Here is a 19,018-nt window from a genome sequence, read left to right as displayed (position 1 = left end):
TTTTATCAAATGCTTCTCTGCATTTATTAATATGATCATGTGCTTTTATCCTTCATTTTATTTATGTGGTGTATCATGTTTATTAATTTGTGAATACTGTACCAACCTTGCATCCTCGGAATAAATTCCACTTGACCATGGTGTCTGATCTTTTTAACATACTACTGGATCTGGTTTACTAATATTTTGTTGAGGATTTTAACATCTATGTTCATCAGGGATATTGGCCTATAATTTTCTTTCTTTGTAGTGACTTTATCTGGTTTTAGAATTAGGATAAGGCTGGCCTTGTAAAATGAGCTTAGGAATCTTCCCTCCTCTTGAATTTTTTGGAATACTTTGAGAAGGACAGGTGTTAGTTCTTCTTTGAATGTTTGGTAAAATTGAACTGTGAAGCCATCTAGTCCAGGACTTTTGTTGCTTAGGAGTTTTTTATTACTGCTTCAATTTCACTGGTTGTAATGTGTCTATTCAGATTTTCTAATTCTCCCTGATTCAGTTTTGGAAAATTATATGTTTCTAGGAATTTACCCATTTTGTCCAGATTGTCCAATTTGCTGGTGCCTGTGGTGTGGGAGAGGGAGTACGCACAGGGGTCCTGACAGCTGTCCCTTCTGCTCTCTTCCCAGAGCCATATACCCCAGTCTCTCCTCATGTGACTCTAGTCCACTTTGCCCTTCCTCTGCCAAAGCCCGGGGTGATGGCAGCGTATGAAATTTTGTGCTTGAGTCTTTTAAGAGGGTGCCTATGTCTTTAGCAGATTGCTGTCTCCTCCTGGCAGAGAGAATCCCAGCTGATTTTTACAGCCAGATGTTACCTGGCCACCTCTTCCTAGCTCTGGTGCTTGGGGCTGGGGAAACGGGCTTGGGGTTGAGACCCCACGTTCCCCAGGGGGAATCTTTGCAGCTGAGATAGCCCTCCAGTATCTCAGCTGCTGCCCATGGGAGCAGGACCAGTCCTTTTCACATCTCCACCCCTCCTACCAGTCTCGATTCGGCTTCTTCTGTAAATCCTTGATAAGACTTCTCTTCAGCTAGTCTTCAGTTGGTTATTCAGGTTGATTATTCTATGTTTTAACTATAATTACAGTTTGGCCCTGGGAAAAGGTGAGTGTAACATCCATCTACTCTGCCACCATCTTGGATGTGCCTAGATCATTTACTTTTAATGTCATTTATGTGATTATGAACTTGGTTATTTATTCTCCTTTTCTTTTTTTTCCGCTTCTTTTGGATTGTATATTTTCTCTATTACTCACTAGAGGCCCGATGCACAAAATTCGTGCAAGGGTAGGCCTTCCTTCCCGCGGCTGCTGGCACCACCTTCCCTCTGGCACCCAAAGCCCGGGCTTCCCTCACAGCCCCGGCTTCATCCAGAAGGTCATCCAGAAGGACGTCCAGCCTAATTAGCATATTATGCTTTTGTTATTATATATTTGATCTCCTTGTTGGCTCATTAGCTCTAACTATTTGCTGCATTATTGCCAGCCCTGGTGAGCTTCAAAGAGCACCCCTTTCTTTCTGTCTCAGGTGGTTCCCTCGCGTGCACACTGATCAGTTTAACTCACGCCTGGAGGAGGGTCTGCACATCTCCAGAGTGCTCTCTCCACACAGCTTGCTTCTTTCTGGTACTTTGCCCTGAAAACATTGCCTGCTTTGGCCTCCTTACATTCCCAGCTCTGTCTATTTTCTTAAGGATGAATTCTAGGTTCTGCCTAGGTTCTTCCTTCCCATGCCACAGTCTGGAAACTTTCCAGGCAACTATAGTGCTCAACTTGTTCATTTCTCATCTTTTGGGAATCACTTTACTTTGTTTCCTGATATCTAATGTTTTCAAACTTGTTTTTTCACATATTCTGTTGTGTTTTTCTTTACTTCATTCTTTGAAAACCAAATTTAAATAGTTGTGTAATAATCCAAAGTAGGATGTACCTTAATTTTCAGAACTATTGCTCTACTGCTGAATATTTTAAGTTGCTTCAAATTTTAGCTACAACAGGAAACTACAATGAACATCCTTAGAAGTAGCTATGTTTTCAAGCTGATAGGGAAATGGGTGAATTTCCCACCATTCCTCCACAGGCACTCCATTCTCCAGCTATATTACCTCTTCTATACCTTTGTACCCTACTTATATATCTCTTCTCTCAGGCTAGGATGAATGCCTCTCCTAATCCATTCATCTTCAGGCAGTGTCTTCATCTCTGTACTCCACTCACACTATGTACATATTTCTAATACAGACTTATGAAACTGCATTACAATCATCTGCTGCCACCTCAAGACAAAATGTGTAACTGTCACCTCGGGACTATCTTTATATATAGCTTAATAATCTATTATAATTATTAGTAGTTAGATATTTGTCATTACTATAAAATAGTGAGTTTTTAGATAGCAGGGATTATGGGCTAAACTGTGTCCCCATCCGCGCACCGCCCCCCCCCCCAAAAAAAAGTCATATGTTGAAGCTCTAAACCCCAGTACCTCACAATGTGACTGTATTTGGAATAGAGCCTTCAAAGAGATAATTAAGGTAAAAGAAGGTCATATGAATGGGCCCTAACCCAATCTGATTTGTGTCCCTATAAGAGGAGGAAATTTGGATACCCAAGGGTGCATGTGCACAAAGAAAAGAACATGTGAGGACACAACAAGAAGATAGCCATCTGCAAGCGAAGGAGAGGGTCTCAGGAAAAACAAAACTGCAGATACATTGATTTTGGACGTTAAGCCTTCAGGCCTATGAGAAAATAAATATCTATTGTTTAAGCCACCTGTGATATTTTGTTATGGAAGCCCTAATACCATGACATAGCGTAATGTCTGTCACATAATAATTATTCAGCAGGTATTTAGTGATCTGAACATCTCTATATCAAAAGGCAAGGACTATCATATTCATCTTTGTTTTGTAAGCATCCAGCTCAGTAACTAGTACATGATACTTGCAAATACTAAAGAAAATATGAATGAGTTTGGCTGAAGCACAGCCTCTCATAGAGGGCTCCAAAAGCGAGGGCGAATCTGTGGACTTTATTCCTAAGTAATTGGTCCAAAATATAAGATTTTGAGAAGACTACAAGATTAAAGCTAAAATTCCAGCAAAATTAGCTAAATAATGATATGTGCTTGAGGGCTAGAGAAGGGATGCCATAAAGACAAAGAATGAGAAACAGTTAAACATCATACATCACATCTATAAGATAATAATTATGGTCAAATATCTGATACTGGTCACGCTTAGAACCTACAAATTAAAATTCTCTGGCTAACATATTTAATTTCTATCCACATCATGCTCAAGGGAGAGAATCTGGGTGAACACTTAGGTAACATAGATAGCTTTCAAAAGGTTGGCTTTTGTCTTCTGTGTATATGCTAGTTATTTTCCCAAATGGCTAACTATTTGGCAAAACAGAACACTGTAAGCTTTCAAATACTCATGGGAGCTTGTAAAAGTAATACAACATTCATGTAATTTCCACTTGCTACACAACAGACCCTGAGGTTGTTTTTCTAATACATAACAAGTGGTTCTATTGCTATGAAGAAAAAAAAAAAAAAGGCCTCATGACTATAGATATGAAATAATCTGAACAGAACCAAATCATGCTTTTTGAATTTTTGCATCTAAAACAGTGAAGGAGTAAAGTTACAAATGTACCATGTCAACTCTGAGAGAGCCATATTTTTTCATTATACAACTGCATTCTGTAGTAAAAGGTTGTTATGCACCAGAAATCATTGCTTCTTTCTTAAGAGCAATATTATTTCAATGTGGTTGTAATTAAGTTACACAGGGGAAAATACCTGGATTGATCTTCTCAACTGGCTTTCTCAAACCACTCAAATTCATTTTTCACTATCAGTCCCAAATTTTTGTTACAAAATAAGAATGAATTTTAAATGTGGTTCAAGGAATGGAATGAGAATAAAGTATAAAGGGTCATTCTAATGCAAGTATGCAGTATCCACTAAGAAACCAATTTATAAAAATTAAAGTCCAATTTAAACAACAATAATGATAACAAGGATAAAAATATGAACTAACCTTTATGGAACACTTACCACATCCCAGGCACTGTGCTAAGGGCTTAACATATTTAGGTTGAACCATATGAAAATGGTGACTTCATAAAGTTTAACCTAATAAATGTTCTCACATAATCCTTACAACCATCCCAATGAGGAAAGTACTATAATTATCCCTATTTTGCAGATAAGGAACAAAAATTTACAGGGTTTAACTTGATCAAGTTAAAGAACTAGGCAATAGATCTGGGATTAAAGCCTAAAGCACAAGCTCTCATCACCTGCTACATGGTTTCAGCAACCTTTGTGTCTTCAAAAACTGACCGGCTAAGGGTGTAGGCACTCCAGTGTTCTCACATACTGCTCAAGGCAACTATACAGCAATTGTGAAGGTTGTACCCTCACCAAGGACCCAGCAAGGGGATCAAGTGAGGCTGACATCAGCCCATTCTTCACTGCCCAACTGTGGCTGCTGCAGATGCCATCTACACTGAAGAAAATGGCTATTTTGGCTAATAGTTGCCATGATATTGCTGGGAGAAGTGGGAAATTGTGAGAAAAATTTAAGATTCCAGATTAAATGACCTACAAAAGATACTTCTTTTTTGATTCAAAAATTTCACTTTAAGAAATTTATTCTAAGAAAATAATTAGGGATGTGTACAAAATTATAATATAAAGATATCTATCAATCATATATCACAAGAAAAATCTAAAAAAAGCTAGTATGTCCAACAATAGGGTATTAGCTATTATAGCATGTCTGTACGATTTAAATAATACAGTAGAAATATATAAAATTCATAAACTTTTCACAAAATATTATATGAATGACTAAGTTTATAAAAGTTGTATTTTCATTTTAGTAAAAATATTATGCATGCATGCATTCCATATATAATGAGTGTGAAAAAGAGAGGGAGGCAGGGAAGGGGAGAGGCAGAACACTAGGTAATGAAATTATAGGTAACTTTAATTTTCTTCTTTGTTTTTATCTTCATAAATTTTTATGTGATATATTTAATAGAAAGTAAAAAAGAAACTAAACAAATAATAGAAAGCTTAAGAACTGTTAGATACCAAGTGCAGCTATGTAAAATTTTATTCTGCATCTTGGAATTAGGATATGTGATTTATTATGGTCTAAATTTAGCCCCCCCCCCCAAAAAAAAAAAACCAATTTCATGTGGAAATGAGAAATCCAAGTCATTCTAACATGTGGCCTGAGTTGAGGACCACTGCCCTTAAATACACATATAGAGCAAAACTGTATTCTAAATATCTTTAGAGAACTGAAACAAAAATGAATTTTTTAAAAATAGAAAGCATCTTACATGTATATCATCTGTTGAAGAAACAGAATTCTCACTAGAATGAAAAAAAGAATATTGTCCCTTGTCAGCTGGGAGCTGGCCTGGCACTATCAGCTAGGCCTTGGTCTACTCAAGTCAAACATACACAAATTTAACCAACATCAGAAAAGGCTACTCTGTGACCACGATGGATCAAGATAAAAACATCCCATAAAGATCATCCCATAATGATGTCTAAACAAAGAGGCCACCCTTTAGGTTGCAGGTTTATATATAATGTATAGTTCTTAAACACACACAAGATAATACCCGTATTCCACACTTGCTTATTTCTGTTTGATTAATAATAAAATATATACAACAAACTGCTAATATTATTTATTTCTAATGGAGAAATTTTACAGGTTTGGTAAAAAGATTTTAATTTTTTCTAAAACCATCTCTTAACTCTTTGATTTGTTATAAAAAGCAAGTAGTATTTTGGCAGTGTAAATTATGATATCTTAAGCCCTCAAAAAGAAAATTTTAAAAAAATAAAATAAACCCTGCTCCCTGAAGAACCTATATATAAGTTAGTGTGAACACAGAGGCACATAGTGCTATACTCTAGATCAGGAACTGGACTTGGTTCTTCCTGTCCATGTGGGTGCTTTCCTGTGTTTTAGGTTAGACAATCTTTGGTAGATTTATACAGCCCATTGTTTTCAGTAGTCCTTGGTACCTTATAGTTTGGATACACCATAATTTATGTTTACTTTTGTCCTAACCACACTTTTTCGTGATTAGAACAAAAGCATAAATATTGTTCTAATCACAAAAATAACCAAAAAAAATTCTATCCTGGATAATATGAATGACTGCTGCTTCTTTAACCCATCACAGCTTTAGCCTTGCTCCATTCATCTTGCCTTCCAGATTCTTAAAATACTGAATCACAAAATTATCCACACTTCTTAAAAGTGTCCAATCCACTGCAAAGTCCTTCTTCTTTAATTCCTTCCTTAAGTCACTTACGCAAGTGGACAAATCTACAAGGTTCACCATGACATATATTTTCCTTTGACATTCATCTTGTATAACTACAGATATGTTCCTGGCAGTCTTCCCTGGAGGGCACTGAAAGAGTTGGGACTGACTACTGACTTGAGTACAGGGTGGGATCTGGAGTAAAATAATAAAATCACATAAAAATATCTACAATCTATAGAACGGGTAATGCCTACATAAAGAGGTCTTTTGATATGTAAAGATATCCTATAATGAGTTCCCACAAATTCAAAATTCCCAGCGTTTATCAGCACTGGTGATGTTGACTAAATAATAAATTTTTAATTAAATTCTCAATCAGTTTTCCATTTTACCTAAACAAAATAGAAATCTAAGTATAGAAAGTAAAAGGTAAATGATGAAACTAAACCCTAAACATAATACATAGAATAAAATCCTCTAAATTAAGTACATTTAATTTAATAAGTTAATAATTTAAGTACATTAGTTCCTCACCAAGAGGAACTAAATACAATAATGTCATTAAAATAAATTAATCTGTTTGAAACATTAGTATTTAAACTTTAAACCACCTTCTCCATCACCAAAGTGAACCCAGCCCCATGTGTCCTTACCTCCTGGGTCCTTATCTGGATTGTATTCTAAAGCATTGCTACAGATGAGGTCAATATCTTTCAGGAAATCCTTCGAAGTCAGGTAATTATGCTTATCAATTTTAGTTATTATTGTTGATAAATCCATTGGTTCCTTGATTACTTCAAGATAATCTGAAACCTAAAACAAATAGGATATTTTAATAAAAATTACTTATGGTATGTCATATATCTACTCATAAAAACACAAAAGAAAACCACATAGTTATTTAAAAATTAAATCTACATATCTAAGAAATAATTAGATAAGGATAACAGTATAGAGCACTTTATGTTTCTAAAGTTACTATGTCATACTTTCCATGAAAGCTTCAGTTTCAAGCCATATCTAAATCAACTCTGAAATGTTCTCATCTTGAACTATGAAAGCAATTGTGTCAGCTTTTTTTTTTAATCCTTTGGCCATTCCTGAGAAGAGAATGTACAGGTAAATGCACTGATAAAGCATCCATAAATGTTACCTCAAAAAAAAAACTTTTAAAGGAAAATAAAAAGAAATAATGTGTTGTTTTTTAAACAAAACAAAAAAATTCTTTCTGAAGGGTGAATCGTTTCATGGAAAGTGTTTTCTGCTCCTTTGGAGTCATTACAAACACTTCGACTTAATTATAACAAAAACAAGCAATGCTTTCATGACTAGTAAAAGATTTGCTGAACTTGTCTCTAAATATAAATAAATCTATAAGCAAAAAAACACATTTTGATCTATGTGCCCAATAAATTATGTTTTATATCTCTTGACCAATAAGAAAGCTCTATCAACTTACAAATATATTGCCTTCCCCAATGCAAATCTCAAATCAAGTAATTAGGTCTATTACAAAAGCAGTCTTGCAAATGTCTAATTAGTCCAGGATCACATTCTGGGACAGAGTGATTTCTGCTCTCAGAAACTATAAGCAAGTTTCCTCCACTGCAGATGGCATTAATGCCTTGATTTTAAAAAACTTATTAAATGCCCATATATATATGCATATATATCTGTATATATGCACATACACATATTTTATAAATATTCTTTAAATTTTAGGTAGGTGTGTGTGCATGTTTTCATTTATTTTTCACCCTCAATGAGGTGAAAAGCCAGTCAATCTTCTTCTAGGGGAGGTAGTAAAGCTATACTGAACAAGCAATAGGTTCAGAAGATATTAGTTGGATTCCTGGCTCTGGCACTTGGCATACCTTTTGTGCATGACAGAAATGTTTTAAAAACCATAAAGCACTAAACAAATTCATATTACTACCTATGCCTTTTTTTCCCTATGCTTAATTTTAAATTCAACATTCATTTTCTAAACTCTTATGTTCTCTGCAGTTTGCTTTGAAAGTTTCAGATATCTCACATTCATTATTTGAATAGAAATTTATGTTTTTAAGTTATCTAAAGGCTATCTTGGTTCCCCTCTTTATTCTTCCAAGAGATCCCTACTTTTCCAGCTTTAAAAGCAAAGAACCAGTAGAATGAAACTGAGAAGAACATAAAAGAAAGCTAGAGCCAGAACTGGTTTGGCTCAGTGGATAGAGCGTCAGCCTGCGGACTCAAGGGTCCCAGGTTCGATTCCGGTCAAGGGCATGTACCTTGGTTGTGGGCACATCCCCAGTGGGGGGCGTGCAGGAGGCAGCTGATCGGTGTTTCTCTCTCACCAATGTTTCTAACTCTCTATCCCTCTCCCTTCCTCTCTGTAGAAAATCAATAAAACTTAAAAAGAAAAAAGAAAAAAATCTTAATCTTTAAAAAAAAAAAAAAAAAGAAAGCTAGAGAAAATATAGCCCTTAAATAAAAGTTTCATCTGACTAGCATTTTCTATCCCCTTTCACTGCCAAATCATCATTTATAAACTTTATTCTAGCATAGATAGCATTTAAAATCTGACAATCTCTTCTGGTTAGAAAGAAAAAGTTTTCCCTGGCAAACACAAAATTGTTTACTCCCAGCATGGTAGGCTAACTTGGGGCAATCCCTTATCAATTAAGTGTCAGAGTCCCATATCCAATTTGAAATAAAAATACTTAAAACAATCTTAAAACGGTCTGATAGTTTTAAGATTATCTGAAAACACTAGGAGGAAAAAAAAGTGCTCCACAAATATAAAATGGTATGCATTAATTACAAAAGCAAGTCTAGCAAGTCCTGTCATTTCAGTGGGAAAAGATAAAGATGGTAGCTGTAGGTCATGTAAAGAATGTGGGCTTTAAATTTTTTAAAAACTTTGAGTCTTGCCTATATCACTTGCCAAAGTGCCACAGTTTCATAATTTGCAACATAAGGACCTTTGCGAGGCTGCTGAAAGATCAAATGGATAAAACTATGTATTGTAGATAAATCCTGTATAATAAAAGGCTATTATGCCAATCGACCAAATGGCAGAACGACCAGTTGCTACGACATGCACTGACCACCAGGGGGTAGACACTCAATGCAGGAGCTGCCCCCTGGTGGTCAGTGTGCTCCCACAGGGGGAGGTCCACTCAGCCAGAAGCTGGGCTCACAGCTGGCAAGCACAGCGGCAGTGGCAGGAGCCTCTCCCGCATCTGCGGCAGCGCTAAAGATATCCGACTGACGGCTTAGGGGAGCGGGCCTAAGCCGTCAGTCGGACATTCCCCAAGGGCTCCCGGACTGCAAGAGGGTGCAGGCCAGGCGGAGGGACCCACCCCCTGCCCCGAGCGCACGAATTTTGTGTACCGGGCCTCTAGAATATAAATAAAATTATAGATAGTCCTTTTATTTGGGGAAAAAAAAAGAATAGGTATTTTCAGACTTGCCAGGGGTGGAGGGAGGCAGACATAGTTCATTTTCACAGTTATAGATGAGGTAATAGTTCAAAATGAATCTGATCAGATTTCATAATGAGTATGCAACATTAAACTTTGAATCATCTCATAATTCAAATTTTTAAAAGAGATAAAAAGATTAAAACACCAAAACTGTTCAAACATGGAGTCTGAACTATAAGAAGAAGGTCAGTAAAGATCATATTGTGTTCATCCACACACTATATTATCCCAGGATAAAAAAAAAAAAAAAATTTTAATCTAAGTATTCTAGTAGATTCCAAATGGAAAATTTCTTTTCTCATCATCACAAACCATGCTCCCACAAGGACACAAAACAATACACAAAGAAAGTGAGAAATTTTCCATCAGGAGCAGAAAAAATCCTTAGAGAGAAAAATAATTTTAGCTGCACAGGATATGCTTAACTTCAAGTAGCATGTTAGTCACAGGCATTTCTAAAACATGAAAGAGACACATTTCAGGTTTCTTAGCTACCTCTTTCAATAAAGTATACATAATTTGAGAAATGCCAATATTAACTGGTATTGTTTGGTTTAATATCAATTATGCTTGTAGAATTTATCCTGGAATAAAAATAGTCTAGTATGGACATTTCACTGAAGTAACTTTTAATCCTCTTCTTAAATTGAAAAATAAAAGATCACAAAGATCAATACTAATTAAGAGGACATATACAAATTGGTCATTAATTTCATCCAAAAGTCACCAAATATTTGCTGATGACATTGGTAGTTATCACATGGATTAAAATTTTACAGGCTAGGGGTAATTTATTCATCCATGCCTTTGCTTTTTTTCCTTCCAAAAAAAGATGTCAATATTTTTTTTTCTTTTAGCCAGTTCAACTTCACTGTTTGCACACTACTGAAACAAGACCTCTTCAATATCCACCGGTTTGCTGAAGATGTTAAAGCGTTTATCTGTGGCCAGCCTCTTGGTTACATCCCTGAGAAACAACCGCAACTCTCTTAAAGTATTTTCCTCCTGGTCCTCCATCCGAATTTTTTCTGATTCTGATAATTGACGAGGTGGAGAAGGTAGTGCAAGAGGAAGCACTTCCATAGCACAAAGACCTAAAGAAAATTGAAGAAAATGTTGATTCCAATATGGCAAGGCCAGGACCTCAATTACTTTTCTGGCATTCTCTCACAATGTTCTTTTAAGAAAAGGAGAATTCCAAACACAGACGAGCCACGCAAATCCAGCATGTAAAAATTTGAATGGAAGCCAGATATGTTAAGGAATAGTTTTACTTTATAAAATAACTTACAACAGGACTCCTTTAAAGGGCAAATGATATGATTTTAAATAATTTGATTTTGAAACATTATTTACATACAACTTATGAAAGATATTTCAAACCAACATAAGTACCGTATACTGATTTGCTTGTTTAAAACCTGCTTATCAAAATGGGGTTGCCTTATATGCATGAAAGTGAAATGGTCAAGTACCAATTCATTGATCCTTCCTATTCCCAAAGAATTCTGAGTTAAATGGCACCTGCTGGGAGCAAAATAAAAGTAGAAACTGAACAGAGAATTCCAAAGACACAGCGAGAAGATGGAAAACCGAGCCTAAAGCATTACATATAAAATATGTGGTATACTATCTACCTCATCCCCCCAAAGAAAACAAAAAAACCTTAAAAGGTAAAGTATTAACTTTTAAAATTACACTTCTCTAATTCCTTAAAAGACTTTCCTGGTATCATACTGAAGCTCAGTATTAAAATTCTAAGGATTCTTGTTGATTTCAAATAGCCTCTAAAATGAAAAATGAAAGTCAACAGAAGCAACTCAAAAATAAAATGAATTATATTAATCATTAACACAGAAAATTCAGATCTATGGAACTAAAATATATCTAGGAGAATGGAAGACACTTTATTAAAATGAATCATTTTCACAATGAAGGATTTAAATACTTAGAAATATAGAAGGCAACAACCAATAATCACTAGGCATAAATTCCATCTTGAATTTCCCAAGGTTTCCAGGGGTGTGGGTGGGATTCACAACTATAGCCATTTGATAGGTGTTCATTAAAACAGAGAAAATGTGGAAAGGAGCCACTAAAGGGCCATCCTATATAATAAAAGCCTAATATGCTAAATATCCAACTGTTCATTCAAGCGTTCAACCAGTTGCTATGACGCGCACTGACCACCAGGGGGCAGACTCTCCGACCAGTAGGTTAGCTTGCTACTGGGGTCTAGCGGATCAGGACTGGGCAAGATGGGCCAGAGACACCCTGAAGCCCTTCCGCGGTCTTTCCCTGACGCCAATCGTGTACCAGTGGGGTCCCTCAGCCTGGCCTTCACCCTCTTGCCATCTAGGACCCCTCAGGGGATGTCGGAGAGTTGGTTTAGGCCTGATCCCCACAGGCCAGGCTGAGGGACCCCACCGGTGCACGAATCTATGCACCAGGCCTCTATAACATTATAATGTGTTAGATGACATAACCAGTTAAAAACAAAGAAGTAGAATGAATATGGAAAAGCAAACACTTGGCAGGGGTGAGAGATGTATTTAATATCCTACAAGAACAGCGACAAGAAACATAAAAGAACAAGGGGAGATGGCGGCGTAGGTATATGCCTGTCCTCGCCACCTCCCACAATCACATCAAAATTACAACTAAAGTACACAACAACCATCATCTAGAACCACGGAAAGCTGGCTGAATGGAAGTCCTACAACTAGAGAAGTAAAGAAGAAAGCATACTGAGACTGGTAGGAGGTGCAGAAGTGCAGAAGGGGCCGGTCTGGCACCCACGTGTGCCGCTTTTTTAATTGGGAGGGAGATTGTCTCTGTGGAGGCCGCCTAGAGAAGCAAGGGGTCCCAACCCCACACCAGACCCCCCAGCCAGGGTCCCAGAGCTGGGAAAAGAAGTCCCTACAGGCAGTAAGAACTACAAGCTATAAAAACCAGTGAGAATTAGGGCTCAGTGACACACAGGCTGCTGGAGACCCAGCTCTTCCTCTTAAAAGGCCAGCACCACAAACTGAACTTACAAGGTCCTGCTTCCTCTGAGCTCCAGCACCAGGGTGAGGCTCTGGGGAACACAGACACATATGAGGAGGAACTGGATTGTCCAGCATCAGGTCAGGAACTCAGGGGTGGCTTTCTCCCAGCCGGAGGTGCTTGCAGGGATCACTGTTCCTATGCTGGGACCTCCCCAGTCACAGGGCTGACTGGCAGCTATTTCTGTTTGCTCCACCCTGGTGATACCCTAAGACCCCGTCTCATCCAATTTACAACCCCACCCAAGCTGTGTGCAGCAGCTTTTGCATATGAATGGCCTGTTCTTCCTCATCAGGTTAAAATCTCTCAAACCAGCTGTAGCTGGGTCAGGGAGTCCCAAACATACCAATAAAACATACCCAAGACCTGGCACCAGCGCCAGCCTGCCTTGCTTCATAGCTGGGCCTCATCTGGGCACTTCCAAATCTGATACAAAGAGGAAGAATGTGCAGATCTCTCTGTAGCTCCTGCTGGATGGCCCCAGGCAGTGGCTCACTTTGCACCACCCTGGAGACCCAAGGGCCAGTGTACGCAGTGGTCAGTGTGAGACCATACCAGATTACAACTCTACACATCCATAAGTGACACACTCAAGGGACAGACTCAGTGAGCACCAAAGCCCCATTGAAGCAAGTCCTGCTCCATAGGGGTGTCTCCTGCAAAGCAGTTCTCCCACTGTAGTCCCAGCTGGTCCTCACAGCCAATTGGCCTGGAGGTCAATTCCTCCCAGGGATACCCACAGCAATCAAGGCTCAACTACTACAAGACTGTGCTCACAGCCCACAAAGAGGCGCACCTATAGCTCCCAGCTCAGGTGACTGGGGAGGCCGAGTTACTGGGCCCTACAGAACACCTACTACACAGGCCACTCTACCAACTCAAGGAGACATAGCAGCTCTACCCAATACATAGAAACAAACACAGGGAAGCAGCCAAAATGTGAAGACAAAGAAACATGTCACAAATTAAAGAAATGGAGGAAAGAAAACTACTGGATATAGAGTTCAAAACCACAGTTATAAGGTTACTCAAGAATCTTCTAGAAACCTCCAAAAAAACGGAAAAGGGCCAGTTAGAAATTAAGCATACACTGACTGAAATAAAGAATAATATATATGGATTCAACAGTAGAGTAGAGGATTCTGAGAATCAAATCAACGATTTGAAATATGAGGAAGCAAAAAAGACCCAACCAGAAGAGCAAAAAGAAAAAAGAATCCAGCCCTGACTGGTTTGGCTCAGTGGATAGAGTGTCAGCCTACAGACTGAAAGGTCCCAGGTTCGATTCCAGTCAAGGGCATGTACCTTGGTTGCGGGCACATCCCCAGTGGGAGGTGTGCAGGAGGCAGCTGATCGATGTTTCTAACTCTCTATCCCTCTCCCTTTCTCTCTGTAAAAAATCAATAAAATATATTTTTAAAAAAAAAGAAAAGAAAAGAAAAAAAGAATCCAAAAATATGAAGACAGTATAAGGAGCCTACGGGACAACTTCAAGCGTACCAACATCCAAATTAGGGGGTGCCAGAAGAAAAGAGAGAGCAAGATATTTAAAACCTATTTGAAGAAATGACAGAAAACTTCCCCTAACTAGTGAAAGAAATAGACTTACAAGTCCAAGAAGCACAGAGTCCCAAACAAGAGGAACCCAAAGAGGACCACACCAAGACACATCATAATTAAAATGCCAAGGGCTAAAAACAAAGAGAGAATCTTAAAAGCAGCAAGAGAAAAGCAGTTACTTATCGACAAGGGAATGACCATACAACTGTCAGCTGATTTCTCAACAGAAACTATGTAGGCCAGAAGGGAGTGGCAAGAAATATTCAAAGTGATGAATAGCAGAACTTACAGACAACATTACTCTACCCAGCAAAGCTATCATTTAGAACTGAAGGTCAGATAAAGAGCTTCACAGACAAGAAAAAGCTAAAGTTCATCACCACCTAACCAGTATTACATGAAATGTTGAAGGATATTCTTTAAGAAGCGGAAAAAGAAGAAAAAAAAGATCAAAAATAAGAACAACAAAATGGCAACAAATACATACCTATCAACAATTGAATCTAAAAATCAAAATAAACGAATAAGAAATCTAATGAACAGAATAAACTGGTGAATAAAATAGAATCAGAGGCATGAAAATGGAACAGACTGACGATTCTCAGAGGGAAGGGGGGTGGGGAAGAGATTAAACAAAGATCTTATATGTTTATATGCATTACCTATGGACACAGACATTAGGGTGGTACAGGCCTGGGGTGAGTGGGAACCAGGTTGTGGCGGGGGGGGGGGGGGGAGCATGGTGGGGAAATGAGGGACATCTATAATAATCTCTCCAACAATCCAGAGTTTTAAAGAACAAGGAGAAAGAGGCTTAGATTTTTTTTTTTATTAGTTGTTTTTTTTTTTTTAGAGTATGTCAAGGTGTTCTTTTTTTTTTTAATATGTTTTATTGATTTTTCTACAGAGAGGAAGGGAGAGGGATAGAGAGCTAGAAACATCGATGAGAGAGAAACAACGATCAGCTGCCTCCTGCACACCCCCCACTGGGTGTGTGCCCACAACCAAGGTACATGCCCTTGACCGGAATCGAACCTGGGACCCTTGAGTCCGCAGGCTGATGCTCTATCCACTGAGCCAAACCGGTTCTGGCAGATTTTTTTTTTTTAACTAACAGGATTATTATTTTCCAGAAGAGGCTGAAAGATTAAGTAAAGAATTCTTATCTTTGCCGAAACCAGTTTGGCTCAGTGGATTGACTTGGAATATAGTCCTTATTTAAGGCAGGGGACTGAAATCTGACAAATGTTGAGGCCCCTCTTAATGCTCTGAGCCCAAATCTAAGAAAACTCTAATCCTCAAAACAAAGCCATGATAGATTTCCAAGTGCCTAGGTAGCATAAGATACCTATAATAATAAAAGCATAATATGCTAATTAGACCGGACGTCCTTCTGGACAAAGCCGGGGCTACAAGGGAAGCCCAGGTCCCAGGTGCCAGAGGGAAGCCAGTGCCCGGCAGCCAGGGGAAGGAAGGCCTACTCTTGCACAAATTTCATGCATCAGGCCTCTAGTCTAATATAATAGGTGCTCAATAAATATTTGAAAATTTAATCAATAAATAAAATAAACCAGAAAAGGCAAATGTTCCAATCAGCTCCTGGCCCTCAAAGTAATCAGCACAATACCTGGTGTTTCACAAACTGACAGTTTGAGTCCTCAGTACTTACAGTGACTAAAACAGAACGAACCAAAGACTTTTTTCCTTTGATTTTTTGAGCCTCAGAATGTGAAATCTACCAAGAGCATCTGGATTGAAGTGATAAGGAGAACACTTCAGTAACTGTCATCTATTAGTAAAGCTTTATCAATGAGGCTGTACTTCTCAATCTGAAATCAGGTGAACACAATGCCACTTCTACATAAGTCCATCTAAAGATAAATAGAACCTGAAAACTATCTTCACTTCCACAAAGAAATGGATTTTTGAAAAATGACTCCAAAAAAAGCCATCTCTTAACTCCACTCCCCACGCCCATTTTCCTAAAGGATTTAGGAACTTTACCAGTGTGTTTCCTTCGTGGTGGAGCTACTGATGCCTGATTAAGAATCAATTCTTGGAAAAATTTTCTTCTGTCTTCTTCAGTAGGCCTTTGAATATACAAGACCTCTTCATACTGTATTCTAAAGATACATTTAACCTATAAACAAACACACACAAAAAAATATTAAATATATAGAGAATTAAAAGCTTACATATTATATCCAATTATAATTTCTTCAATTTTCAGTACCATTTGCAATCTTCATTTAAGATTCGTGTGGGGTTAGAATTAACCTAGTCCCAGGCTATACTATTGAAAAGTTCAACCTCATGGACTAAACGAGAATGGAAGAATGATTTAGTTGCCTAAGTCATTAATAAATTATACTATAGCTGGAAGAGTCAGAGGATAATAGTAAAAAGGATAGTTGAATGTAACAGTCAGATGGCAACAATCTCAGAGGGCTTTTTGCACAGGAGCTGAAAAGTAATTACCTAGCACCTACAACAGACAGCTGGCAAGTGGCCAACACTGCCTGCTCTTCCACTGTTTCTCTGCACTTCCTCTTCTCTGGCTTCCTTTCCTGGATTTTTTCCATACCGACTCTATTTCACTGTATTGTCTAGAATCCTGGTATCACTGCAGATGAACTATACCTCAGTCTCTTTACAGAATGCTCCACAATGGCACCATCTTCCATGCAAAACTCCCAAGCAAAATTACTAAGTCAGTTTCTTCCAGCTGCATTACCTATACCTCTCCTGTGTTCATCTGCTCTATACAGACTTTAATCCCAACTATCCCGCTTGCAAGGTATGCTTTTAAAATCCTCTTTATGTCATCCACATTTGACTGCACACTTAATTTATATGTTTTTCTAGAAGATCTATTTCTACTTCTAGACACCAAACTCCCTAAGAACAGACCATTTCTTAGTCATCTGTTTTTCTATACCTTACCACAGGACCTGGCACACAGTAATGCACAAGCATGTACTCAATGAGTAAAGCTCGTTCTTCTGTTCCCCAACCCATATCAAACTGGGAAGTATAATTAAAAAGGGAAGCAGTCACTAATATGAGAAAGTACCAACCATGACAGTATGGGAATACTGGATTAAAATTCAAGACATCAGATTTTAGCCCAAATGTAGCCATATATTTGTGGTAAGCTTTAGACAATCTATTCAATTTGTTATGTCTAACCACTTACTGAATTGAAGACTATGAACTTCATAAATATTATTTCAATCTTTATAACAATGAGGTATGAAGGCATCCCTCATTTAAAAGATGAAACTTGGGCTTGTAAATGTTTAAGTAACTAGCTTAAGGTCACAAAATGAATAAATAGAGAAGACTAGATGACATAATCTATAAAGGACTTTTCTAGCTCTAAAATTCTAAGACAGAGAAGAAACAATCAATGAAAAGTAGAAACTAGAATTCAAAATTTGAATGGAATTTATTTACCTCAACCCAAAGCCAAATCCTTTAAAAGTTTATAAAATTTCACTTTGTATCCTTCCAGTATTTTTTTTAGACTAGTTACCTGTGCAATTCCCTCCAACCCTTTGGTCTTTGCTTTGCTGGCCCTTATTCAGAAGTTCTGGTGTGTATATTTACCACTGAATACCATGATGTGCCAGACACTGCAGTTATAAACTTGAAGAAAATAGGCTTACTTCCTGCTATCAAGATCTTAAAGAGTCTCAAAAGAAAGCATTCTGATACCATAAAGGTAGAGAAACATAGAGGAGACCCTGTAAGAGTGAAGAGGCATTAGACAAAATATAGCCAAAATAGCTAACATTAATTCTGTCCTGACAAAATACGTAGACACAACACAATACCCTAGAACTGTGGTCAGCAAACCACGGCTCGCGAGCCACATGCGGCTCTTTGGCCCCTTCAGTGTGGCTCTTCCACAAAATATAACAGGTACAGAAACATACACAACATATATAAGTGTGTGGCTCAAAGACATTTTACAGATTGTTCACACCCATGTAATCAGACAAGAAATTGAATGTGAGCAGCATTTTAGAAACTCTCCTCCCGCTCCCAGCCACTACCCTGCCCTCTAACACCTTGGATCGGATCAGTGCAGCCAGTTCTGAAACATGTAATGGGATCACATGGCATTCCCTCTGTCTGCCTGTTTGCCTTACATTACATCTCTGAGGTTCATCCATGCTGATGCATGCACAGTAGTTTGTTCTTTTGTATTTCTGTGTAAACAAAACACAATTTATTTATCCTTTCTACTGCAGATAAAATTTGGGCTGATTCCAATTTTGTGGCTATTAAAAACAGTGCTTCTAAGAACATTTTTCAGTGCACACACACATGAACACATTCCTTTGGGATATTCAAGACCTTAGGGCAAATACACACATATGGTCCGCTCTCTGACACAGTCCATTTTAGCCAACTTAGTGGATTTGGAGTGGTCTTGCATTATGGTTTTAATTTGCATTTCTATGATCATTAAAGATGTTGGGCACCTTTCAAATACTTTCAAATATTGATTGTTCATTTGGTTATCCTCTTTTGTGAAGTGCCTGTACAAGTCTTCCCACATAACAAAAAAATTGCTGTCTCTAACATATTTTTAGTTTCAGGTTTTCCACAAAAGTATTTT

The 19,018-nt window shown here is 37.9% G+C and overlaps 1 protein-coding gene across 12 annotated transcripts in view; it reads right to left on the bottom strand.

Annotated features, from left to right (window-relative positions):
• The window catches only part of ATAD2B (ATPase family, AAA domain containing 2B), a 115,753-nt gene that overhangs the window by 19,527 nt on the left and 77,208 nt on the right, over window positions 1–19,018 (bottom strand). For 9 of the 12 annotated variants that reach the window (XR_002830017.1, XR_002830016.1, XM_023756454.1 and 6 more), the window contains 3 exons: window positions 16,396–16,531; window positions 10,681–10,877; window positions 6,970–7,129 (listed from right to left, as the gene is read on the bottom strand). Coding sequence is in view for 10 of the 12 variants with exons in the window: in XM_023756454.1 (XP_023612222.1) it covers window positions 6,970–7,129; window positions 10,681–10,877; window positions 16,396–16,531 (493 nt within the window). In the remaining 2 variants the exon portion in view is untranslated. The remainder of the gene's footprint in view (window positions 1–6,969; window positions 7,130–10,680; window positions 10,878–16,395; window positions 16,532–19,018) is intronic. The other 3 variants (XM_023756457.1, XM_023756458.1, XM_023756451.1) reach the window with 2 other exon arrangements.

Source organism: Myotis lucifugus, unplaced genomic scaffold (genome assembly GCF_000147115.1).
Source record: "Myotis lucifugus unplaced genomic scaffold, Myoluc2.0 scaffold_94, whole genome shotgun sequence".
Classification (NCBI taxonomy): Eukaryota; Metazoa; Chordata; class Mammalia; order Chiroptera; family Vespertilionidae; genus Myotis; species Myotis lucifugus.
Note: the sequence above shows the minus strand (reverse complement) of the source record. Positions and strands in the feature narration are given on the sequence as shown.